The sequence below is a fragment of the Neomonachus schauinslandi genome, chromosome 8 (assembly GCF_002201575.2).
Source record: "Neomonachus schauinslandi chromosome 8, ASM220157v2, whole genome shotgun sequence".
In the NCBI taxonomy this organism is placed as follows: domain Eukaryota; kingdom Metazoa; phylum Chordata; class Mammalia; order Carnivora; family Phocidae; genus Neomonachus; species Neomonachus schauinslandi.
In genome coordinates this window covers 74,546,869-74,558,953 of record NC_058410.1, presented here as the reverse complement: position 1 = coordinate 74,558,953, position 12,085 = coordinate 74,546,869, and the positions used below count along the sequence as shown (strand labels likewise).

The 12,085-nt window shown below is 39.4% G+C and overlaps 1 protein-coding gene across 1 annotated transcript in view; it reads right to left on the bottom strand.

The window, feature by feature from the left end:
* The window catches only part of ME1 (malic enzyme 1), a 215,623-nt gene that overhangs the window by 117,904 nt on the left and 85,634 nt on the right, over positions 1 to 12,085 (bottom strand). The window contains exon 6 of the mRNA XM_021693605.2: positions 3,216 to 3,291. Coding sequence (XP_021549280.2) covers positions 3,216 to 3,291 — 76 coding nt within the window. The remainder of the gene's footprint in view (positions 1 to 3,215; positions 3,292 to 12,085) is intronic.

Sequence of the window (12,085 nt, the reverse complement as noted above, 5' to 3'; positions counted from 1 at the left end):
TAAAGTGACATTCCCTCGGCTTTTGTTTTTACCTACTTCATCTCCTGCTTAAGGAAAATAAAGCATCTGGATGTCTTCTACACAATAATGAAGTTACAAGAGGAGGATTATCTCAGTAGGACAACCATACTTCTCTCAATGATATCTGCATCTCAGAAATTCCATCTTCATGCTACTGTGTCAATTATTACCTGGGCATTAGCTGACTAGTAACTCTGCATGAAGTATGCAGGGGTTCTCCTGAGCACACACAGACACCCTCACCGTGTGTCCTGTCTTCATTCCTTCTTTTCCTTCCCCAGGGCCTTTCTGCTATGGCCTACACCTGGATGCACAACTCTTGCCTCTTCCCCTTTGTCTCAGGAGCCTTCCTCAAATATTACTTACATGAAGTCATTTCTGTCTGTAAATATGACCTTCTATTATTTCAAGTCTAAATCCCTCTTGATGAATTTCAAGACCTTTCATAATAATTTGAGCACTTCTTACTTAAGCCATCTTAATCCCACTATTTCCATATTAACACTTAGCTTTAGTTAGGCCAGCCAATTAATTCACTTATGGCACAAAACCACACCATTCTCTTCCGGAACTAGAGTCTTACATTCATCTGTTCCCTTCTTCAGATAGTATCTTCTTCCCTTTCTAATTTTCAAAGGCTAACTTTAAAGACCAACTTTGGTACAAAAATTTCTTACCTGTTTCAGCCTTCTCTGAATGATCGTCTCCTCTGAGTGAATACGGCATTTATAATTTACACCAGTTTAATGATATATTGTCTAATAATTGATTGCCTTTGTTTCATGCATGCTTGCAACTACACAGTAGAGACCATATCTTACTCTTCAATACTCTATTACAATAAACAGCTGCCATTTAAGTGCCTAGCATGTGCCAGATACTATACTAGGCTTTTAAAATAATAGTACAGTTAGGATCAGCAATATCAGTGAGGGCCCAATTTTAAGAGTTAAAAGAATAAAGGTAGGCTACTAATGAAGATAAATATTCAGAGATGAGCTAGTAGGAAGAACACAAAGCAAGGTGACTGTGTACTGCCTAGCTATTATGATTATGTGGATATTAATTAGTCCTCTCTACCCCAGAACTATTTCCTTTACTGACTCACTCTTAAAATCCTCTCTAGATTCCAGTTAAAATGTAAGCGTCCTTCTCAGACATTTTACACTTCACAGAATTAACACACTTTGGAGTAGTGTTACACTCAGTGTACACTGAGGATAGCATCCAAGGATGCAGTCTACCCTGTGGGAGAAAAGTTGAGGAAGCAAGTTTGGTAAGAAAAGTAAAAAAACTGGAAAGATTGGAAATCATGAAAAACATTTTGCTTTACAAGTTTGCCTGGCATAAGCCTTACAGAGCAGAGTGAATCAATTCTAGCATGACTGCTCAAAAAAAAGGGAGCAATGCTTCAGGAGTCATAGCTGAAGTGCCTCTGTACCCCTAAAAGGCATCAGTTTGTTCAGCCTTACTCCTAAAACACAGTGATGTGGGAAACAAAGGCAGAAGAAAAATTATTAAATTCCCTTACTACCTACAGCCCATTGATAAGTCCTTGAAACAGGCAGAGTGACATTCCTCTAGGAACTCGAATGCCTGAATGCCTCGATGTTAATACTTTGCTGACGGCAAAAGGCAATCCTAGCCTGACCCCCCACCCCCAGCCCCTGGCCACCAGGATCCTGTAAGTCTACTTTAACATATAAAAATGCCTTTGGAAACTTAATCTCTAAAACCCCCAAGATACATGTTGGCAATCATCCCCCAAGCACGTGGCCCACCGATATACATCTGAAGGGTCTCATGACTAAGGTTTTATTAGACGGTAATAAATGACCTTTTCCCAACAACAGCTAGCCCCCTCAAGGTCCTGGAAACCTTGCTTCCAAAACTGCTTACAGACTTACACTATCCCTAACCCCCTCTCAACCTGAAAGTATACAATCGTCACTCCTCATGACCGGGTTACAGCTCCTTCTGCCCATGGGTCCTGTCCTTGGGCTTTAATAAAACCACCTTTTTGCACCAAAGACCTCTCAAGAATTCTTTCTTGGCTGTCAGCTTTGAACCCTAACATCTTTCCTACATCAACATAACAAAGTTGCTTGGCACCTAACAGAAAGTTAAAAAAAAAAAAGGAGCCAGCGAAGAGACAAGTACATCTCACTTTCCTTCGACAAGGAAGGCCATAGAGAACATGCTTAAGAGCAAGGGCTCTGCAGCCTGTGTTCAGTTCCCATCACCACCAGGCACTACTGTGTAGCCTGCCCCTCCTTCCTTTCCTCACTGAATTATCATGATAATTACAAAAGTCAATCCAGGTAGTGTCCCACACAGAAGGCTACTAAATGTTGGATACTATCCTTATTTTATTTTCATTAGATCACTCAGAGAGGGGAGTCAGATGAACTACTGAAGGTCATAATGATAAAGGAAGTGAATGAATGGATTTTTTTTTTGTCTGCCTGTGTTTCTTTTAGTGGATGATTATACCCAACAAATGTGAAAAGGGACTTTGCTTAAAGAAATTCAGAGGCAACTTCAACATTTACTCAACATTTATCATCAATGGGTCAAGAAATACTAAGAAAGCAGACAGAAATAACAAGGATAGTGAGTCTCTAAACGGTACCAAAATAAAATTAATCCAGTATGCAAAAATCGAAGAGATATAAATTAGGTGACATTCACTAGAAAAGATAGTGAATGCTGATGTGAAGAACAAAGGCAAAAAGGAAAGGTAGATAAAATTAAATGTCCTTACAACCTGCAGCCCATTGACAAATATTTGAGGCAGGCAGAGTATGACATTTCCCCAGGAACTCCCAATCTTAATGTTAATGCCTTGCTAGAGGAAAAAACAACCTTAGCCTGACAATAGCCAGGCCTCCAGGATCCTGTGAGTCTTTTTTAGCATATGAAAATCCTTTTGGAAACTTCCCTTGTCTTTACCTCCCCCAACTCCATAGTATATAATCAATTGCTCCTCACAATCCCTGGTCAGTCCTTTCTGCTCACAGGTCCTGTCCCCAGGCTTTTAGCACCAGAAAGGTCTCAGGAATTCTTTCTTGGCCATCAGCTCCGAACTCCAACATTTCCACATCAAATGCTATCTGATACCATGAAAATTATCAATATGTTATGGAATAGGAAAAAGAACAAATTTGCCATAGTGGAAAAATTAGATGACTTACCTTGATGACATCTTCTGGCCATGCATTAAGAACTGAAGCAATATGCCCTCGATCATGGATACTAATGAAGAGACCTCTGACAGAAAAAAATGAGTTTTAATTTACTTCAGACTTGCCAAAATATCATGAACTTTTGAAATTTTTTCAAATCAGTTTAATACACCTCCATTTTTATCAAACTAGTGAAAATTATTTCCTTAAATAAAAGTTAGGAATCTTATAAATAAGGGAGAAATTACTTTAAACAACGTATTGACATCTATAATAAGGGTAGATTCATTCTTATATTACATATTCCTAAATATTTTGTAATTAAAGCATTCACTCTTTTATATACAGAGAATTTAAGTAGCATTATCAATTCCACTCATAGATTCATTTAGTTTTTTATTAAATAATATATGTAAAAGCACCTAGAAAAACATGAAGCATGTGTAAACAGGCACTTTCAGTATATAATCCGCTTACTACATATTCACAGTGTGAAGATGAGAGCCTGTATTAGAAATGGTTTTAGTGAGTGACTAATGCTGAGCAGTCCTTTCATGTGAAACGTACTTGATTTTTTTTTAAGTTCAAACATCCAAGTTATAATTCTTTGAGTTGCTGTTTGCAATTCTGTTTTTTAGACTCAACTGAAGTCTTTAACACCCATCTCCCATTCCCTATGAAAGTCTAACAAGGAACTAAAAATTAAACTTAAAAATAAATTTTAATGTCTTAATCTCATTTAAAAGTTTTACTTTAGTATTGTTAAATGTAACTCAAATACAGAGAACCACATACAACCAATGTACAGCTTAATGAAATTTTATAAGGCAATCACCCTTGTACATAACACCCATTTAAGCAGAGAGAGTCTTGTCAGTATTCCAGAAGCCTTCCACATGTTTCTCCCAATCAAAACCACTCCCTCTTCAGAGTAAGAACTGTCCTGACTTTTATGGCATCATTTAATTTATAGTTCTATCATCCAAATGATAAGCCATCCCTAGACACTACAATTAGTCTTCTAAAGTTTCCTATAATCTGGATTTTGCTGATTACATTCCTAATGGTATAGATTAACAAATTAATCTTTCTTCCCTACTTCTTGAGAAATTGGTAATTGAATCTAAACACTTAATCTGATTCATATCCAATTTTTTATAAGACACTTCATGGTCTGGTGTTATCAGAAGATACATAGTACTGTCACCAGCTAGGTCCCAAGACCTTACCTTTACTGCCCACCTGCTTGTACTCACCAACCTTTGTTCCACATTTTTGCTACAGCTCATCTTTCCAGCTTCTCTCTTCCGCAAACAGAAAGCAAAACAACTTGAGCCATAACAACTGTCCTGGCAAGACCTCCAGCCGGCCCAGACCAGCCAGACCTGTTTAAATTTAACCCCTGACTTGGGTCTGCACAGATGGACCATGGAGTGAGCTCTAAAATGATCAACAACTACCTTTATCCCATTATAATACTAAAATCTCTACCCCAGGAGGAGCCTCAGCTCCATTTACATAATGTGTGTATAGCCATGTTTCCTTAATGGCACATGCACGACCTTATGCCTGCCTCTACTTACAAAAACAAGGTTTCCCTATCTAAATATTCACACCACCCCTAAATAAAAGGAATCCATCGGGGGAAGGAGCAAGGTGGCGGAGGAGTAGGAGACCTAATTTCGTCTGGTCCCAGGAATTCAGCTGGATAGGGATCAAACCATTCTGAACACTTACGAACTCAACAGGAGATCGAAGAAAAAGATAGCAGCAACTCTCTGAACAGAAAAGCGACCACTTTCTGGAAGGTAGGACGTGCGGAGAAGTGAATCTGAGGCGATATTCGGGAGGACAGACGGTGGGGAAGGGGGCCTCCGTCAGCCGATACCGGCAAGTGATAGAGCCGTGGAGCACAAAATCAAAACATTTACCAGTCAGCTCCGCTGAGGGACGTCGCTCCAGTGGCTAAGCAGGGGGTGGAACTGTCATGGGACAGTGTGGTCTCAGGACCCTCGGGGTCACAGAAAGACCGGAGGTGCCTGAGTGCGGCAGAGCTCCAGGTATCGGAGCGGGGAAGCCGGCTGCAGAGACGGAGTCGAGGAGCGGGCTCTCAGCTCGGGGTTGCCATAAACCATGAACCTCGGCACAGTAGGGCCACCGCTCTTCCAGCAGGGACCCAACAAGCGGCAGATCTGGGAAGACTCCCCTTCCTCCCCCGGGAGGAGCGGTGCAGGAGCGCACCGCAGGGATCTGTTGGGTTTGGAGACTCCACACGGGGTTGTGTGCCAGAAATAGAAACACGTTGTCACAGGCCAGGTGACCACGGAGTGCGGCCAGAGACCGGGAGATGAGAGTAATTGACTGCTTTTCTCTGGAGGCTCACTGAGGAGTGGGGCCCCGAGTTCTCGGCGCCTCCCCGGCGGAGATTGGGAGGCCGCCATTTCACTCTCCTCCTCCAAAGCTGAACGGAAAGCTTTCAGGGAACAAAAGCTCCCAAGAGCAAACCCGAGCCGATTACTTAGCCAAGAGCCGGGCAATTCCGCCTCCAGCAAAGACATTTGGGAACCACGGCAACAGGCCCCTCCCCCAGAAGATTGGCAAGAATAGCCAGCCAAGACCAAGTTTACAGATCAATGAGAATGGCAGAACTCCAGCACTAGGGGAATAATGCACATAGAATTCATGGCTTTTTTCCCATGACTCTTTAGTCTTTCAAAGTTAATTTTTTTTTAACTTTTTCTTTTTTTTTTTTTAATTTTTCCTCTTCCTTTTTTCAACAAACATCTTATCAATCGCTTTTTTTAAAAAATCTTTTTTATTTTTCATTTTTAGAGTCATATTCTATCCCTTCATAGTAGTTAACCTTATTTTTGGTATATATATACACAAGTTGTTCTCTCTTTAATATTTTGGGATACAGGTTCTTCTAACAGACCAAAATATACCCTAAATCTTTAGTGTATGGCTTTGTTCTAGTCTCCTGCCTGATCACATTCTCTCCCTTTTTTTTTTTTTAAATCCTCTTCTTTTTTCAACCAGCTTCTTACCTTATCAATTCCTTCTTGAAAATCTTTTATAATTTTCATCTTTACATTCATAGTCCATACCTTGATCGTATTAACCCTTATTTTTGTACATATATAAGTTTTTCTTTCTTTAAAATTTTGGGAGGTACTTTCTTCTAACAGACCAAAATACACCCAAAATCTTGTGTGTGCCACTAATCTATGCACCAGCCTGATCATATTTGATCATATTCAGTTTTATTTTTTTTTGTTATTGTTTCTTTTTATCTTTTTCTTTTTCTTTTTTTTTCTTTTTTCTTTCTTTCTCTCTCTTCTCCCCCGGTTTCAGTCTCTTCTGAATTGTTTAGTGTATATTTTCTGGGGACATTGTTACCCTGTTAGCATTTTGTTCTCTCATTCATCTATTCTCCTCTGGACAAAATGACAAGATGGAAAAATTCACCTCAAAAAAAGAACAAGAGGCAGTACCTACTGCCAGGGACTTAATCAATACGGACAGATGTAAGTATTAGTAAGATGTCCGAACTAGAGTTCAGAATGACGATTTTAAAGATACTAGCTGGCCTTGCAAAAAGCACGGAAGATATTAGAGAAACCCTTTCTGGAGAAATAAAAGAATTAAAATCTAACCAAGTCAAAATCAAAAAGGATATTAATGAGGTACAATCAAAAATGGAGGCTCTAACTGCTAGGATAAATGAGGCAGAAGAGAGAATTAGTGATACAGAAGACCAAATGATGGAAAATAAAGAAGCTGAGAAAAAGATATAAACAACTACTGGATCATGAGGGCAGAATTCGAGAGATAAGTGATACCATAAGATGAAACAATATTAGAATAATTGGGATCCCAGAAGAAGAAGAAAGAGAGAGGGGGGCCAAAGGTATATTGGAGCAAATTATAGCAGAGAACTTCCCTAATTTGAGAAAGGAAACAGGCATCAAAATCCAGGAGGCACAGAGAACCCCCCTCAAAATCAATAAAAATGGGTCAACACCCCGACATCTAATAGTAAAACTTACGAGTCTCAGACACACAGAGAAAATCCTGAAAGCAGCTCAGGAGAAGAGATCTGTAACCTCCAATGGTAGAAATATTAGACTGGCAACAGACCTATCCACAGAGACCTAGAAGGCCAGAAAGGACTGGCATGATATATTCAGAGCACTAAATGAGAAAAATATGCAGCCAAGAATATTATATCCAGCTAGGCTGTCATAGAAAATAGAAGGAGAGATAAAAAGCTTCCAGGACAAACAAAAACTAAAGGAATTTGCAAACATGAAACCAGCCCTACAAGAAATATTGAAAGGGGTCCTCTAAGCAAAGAGAGAGCCTAAAAATAACATAGACCAGAAAGGAACACAGACAGTCACCTTACAGGCAATACAATGGCACTAAATTCATATCTTTCAATAGTTACCCTGAAGGTAAAAGGGCTGAAAGCCCTAATCAAAAGACACAGGCTATCAGATTGGATTAAAAAACAAGACCCATTGATATACTGTCTGCAGGAGACTCATTTTAAACGTAAAGACACCCCCAGTTTGAAAGTGGGGGGGGGGGGTGGAAAACCATTTACCATGCTAATGGACACCAAAGAAAGCTGGGGTGGCAATCCTTATATCAGACAAATTAGATTTTAAACCAAAGACTGTAATAAGAGATGAGGAAGGACACTATATCCTACTTAAAGGGTCTATCCAACAAGATCTAACAACTGTAAATATCTATGCCTCTAACATGGGAGCAGCCAATTATATAAGGCAATTAATAACAAAAGCAAAGAAACACATCGACAATAATACAATAATAGTAGAGGACTTTAACACCCCCCCTCACTGAATTGGACAGATAATCTAAGCAAAAGATCAACAAGGAAATAAAGACTTTAAATGACACACTGGACCAAATGGACTTCACAGATATATTCAGAACATTCCATCCCAAAGCAACAGAATACACATTCTTCTCTAGTGCCCATGGAACATTCTCCAGAATAGATCACATCCTGGGTCACAAATCAGGTCTCAACCAGTACCAAAAGATTGGGATCATTCCCTGCATATTTTCAGACCACAATGCTTTGAAACTAGAACTCAATCACAAGAGGAAAGTCGGAAAGAACTCAAATACATGGAGGCTAAAGAGCATCCTACTGAAGAATGAATGAGTCAACCAGGAAATTAAAGAAGCATTTAAAAAATTCATGGAAACCAATGAAAATGAAAACACAACTGTTCAAAATCTTTGGGATGCAGCAAAGGCAGGCTGAGAGGAAAGTATATAGCAATACAAGCCTTCCTCAAGAAAGAAGAAAGGCCTCAAATACACAACTTACCCTACGCCTAAAGGAGCTGGAGAAAGAACAGCAAATAAAGCCTAAACCCAGCAGGAGAGAGAAATAATAAAGATCAGAGTAGAAATCAATGAAATAGAAACCAAATGAACAGTAGTACAGATCAATGAAACTAGGAGCTGGTTCTTTGAAAGAATTAGCAAAACTGATAAACCCCTGGCCAGACTTATCAAAAAGAAAAGAGAAAGGACCCAAGTAAATAAAATCATGAATGAAAGAGGAGAGATCACAACCAACACCAAAGAAATACAAACAATTATAAGAACATATTATAAGCAAATATATGCCAGCAAATTAGATAATCTGGAAGAAATGGATGCATTCCTAGAAATGTATAAACTACCAAAACTGAACCAGGAAGAAATAGAAAACCTGAACAGACCCATAACCAGTAAGGAAACTGAAGCAGTGATCAAAAATCTCCCAGCAAACAAGAGCCCAGGGCCAGATGGTATCCCAGGGGAATTCTACCAAACATTTCAAGAAGAATTAATACCTATTCTTCTGAAACTGTTCCAAAAAACAGAAATGGAAGGAAAACTTCCAAACTCATTTTATGAGGCCAGCATTACCTTGATCCCAAAACCAGACAAAGACCCCATCAAAAAGGAGAATTACAGACCAATATCCTTAATGAACATGGATGCAAAAATTCTCACCAAAATACTAGCCAACAGGATCCAACAGTACATTAAAAGGATTATTCACCACGACCAAGTGGGATTTATCCCTGGGCTGCAAGGTTGGTTCAACATCCGCAAATCAATCAACGTGATACAATACATTAATAAAAGAAAGAACAAGAACCATATGATCCTCTCGACAGATGCAGAAAAACCATTTGACAAAGTACAGCATCCTTTCTTAATCAAAACTCTTCAGAGTATAGGGATAGAGGGTACATACCTCAATATCATAAAAGCCATCTATGAAAAACCCATAGCGAATATCATTCTCAGTGGAGAAAAACTGAGAACTTCCCCCTAAGGTCAGGAACATGGCAGGGATGGCCACTATCACCACTGCTATTTAACATAGTATTAGAAGTCCTAGCCACAGCAATCAGACAACAAAAAGAAATCAAAGGCATCCAAATTGGCAAAGAAGAAGTCAAACTCTCACTCTTTGCAGATGATAGGATGTTTTATGTGGAAAACCCAAGAGACTCCACCCCAAAACTGCTAGAACTCATACAGGAATTCAGTAAAGTGGCAGGATACAAAATCAATGCACAGAAATCAGTGGCATTCCTATACACCAACAAGAAAGAAAAAAGAGAAATTAAGGAGTCAATCCCATTTACAATTGCACCCAAAACCATAAGATACCTAGGAATAAATCTAACCAAAGAGGCAAAGAATCTATACTCAGAAAACTATAAAATGCTCATAAAAGAAATTGAGGAAGACACAAAGAAATAGAAAAACGTTCCATGCTCATGGATTGGAAGAACAAATATTGTGAAAATGTCAGTACTACCTAGAGCAATCTACACATTCAATGCAATCCCTATCAAAATATCATCCACTTTTTTCAAAGAAATGGAACAAATAATCCTAAAATTTGTACCAGAAAAGACCCTGAATAGCCAGAGGAATGTTGAAAAAGAAAAGCAAAGCTGGTGACATCACAATTCTGCACTTCAAGCTCTATTACAAAGCTGTAATCATCAAGACAGAATGGTACTGGCACAAAAACAGACACATAGATCAATGGAACAGAATAGAGAGCCCAGAAATGGACCCTCAACTCTATGGTCAACTCATCTTTGACAAAGCAGGAAAGAATGTCCAATGGAAAAAAAGACAGTCTCTTCAACAAATGGTGTTGGGAAAATTGGACAGCCACTTGCAGAAGAATGAAACTGGACCATTTCCTTACACCACACACAAAAATAGACTCAAAATGGTTGAAAGACCTCAATGTGAGACAGGAGTCAATCAAAATCCTTGAGGAGAACATAGGCAGCAACCTCTTCGACCTCAGCCAAAGCAACTTCTTCCTAGAAACATCGCCAAAGGCAAGGGAAGCAAGGATAAAAATGAACTATTGGGACTTCATCAAGATAAAAAGCTTTTGCACAGCAAAAGAAAGTCAACAAAACCAAAAGACAACCGACAGAATGGGAGGAGATAATTGCAAATGACATATCAGATAAAGGGCTAGTATCCAAAATCTATAAAGAACTTATCAAACTCAACACCCAAAGAACAAATGATCCAATCAAGAAATGGGCAGAAGACATGAACAGACATTTTTCCAAAAAAGACATCCAAATGGCCAAGAGACACATGAAAAAGTGCTCAACATCACTCAGCATCAGGGAAATCCAAATCAAAACCTCAATGAGATACCACCTCACACCAGTCAGAATGGCTAAAATTAACAAGTCAGGAAACAACAGATGTTGGCAGGGATGTGGAGAAAGGGGACCCTCCTACACTATTGGTGGGAATGCAAGCTGGTGCAGCCACTCTGGAAAACAGTATGGAGGTTCCTCAAAAAGTTGAAAATAGAGCTACCATATGATCCAGCAGTTGCACTACTGGGTATTTACCCCAAAGATACAAATGTAGGGATCCGAAGGGGTACGTGCACGCCGATGTTTATAGCAGCAATGTCCACAAAAGCCAAACTGTGGAAAGAGCCAAGATGTCCATCGACAGATGAATGGATAAAGAAGAAGTGGTATATATATACAATGGAATATTATGCAGCCATCAAAAGGAATGAAATCTTGCCATTTGCAACGACGTGGATAGAACTGGAGGGTATTATGCTGAGCGAAATAAGTCAATCAGAGAAAGACATGTATCACATGATCTCACTAATATGAGGAATTCTTAATCTCAGGAAACAAACTGAGGGTTGCTGGAGTAGTGGGCGGTGGGAGGGATGGTGTGGCTGGGTGATAGACACTGGGGAGGGTATGTGCTATGGTAAGTGCTGTGAATTGTTTAAGACTGCTGAATCACAGACCTGTACCTCTGAAACAAATAATACATTATATGTTAAAAAAATTTAAAAAATAAAGAAGATAGCAGGAAGGGAAGAATTAAGGGGGGATATCGGGGGGGGAGACGAACCATGAGAGACTATGGACTCTGAGAAACAAACTGAGGGTTCTATTTGGGGGGGGGGAGGGGGATGGGTTAGCCTGGTGATGGGTATTAAGGAGGGCACGTACAGCATGGAGCACTGGGTGTTATATGCAAACAATGAATCATGGAACACTACATCAAAAACTAATGATGTAATGTATGGTGATTAACATAAAAAAAAAAAAAAAGAAATCCATCCACCCTTGCTTGGGGGAGTCATGGCTCTGGAAGCTATTCCTGGTGATCTCCTTATTTGCCACAAATAAAGCTGACAACTCAACAGGGTGCAGTTTCTGACTCACCAAGGAACCAACTCACATTGGTTGATTTATAGTATCTTGTAGTCCTTTATTTGATTTTAACGCTATCGATGCTTAATATCTAAACTCATT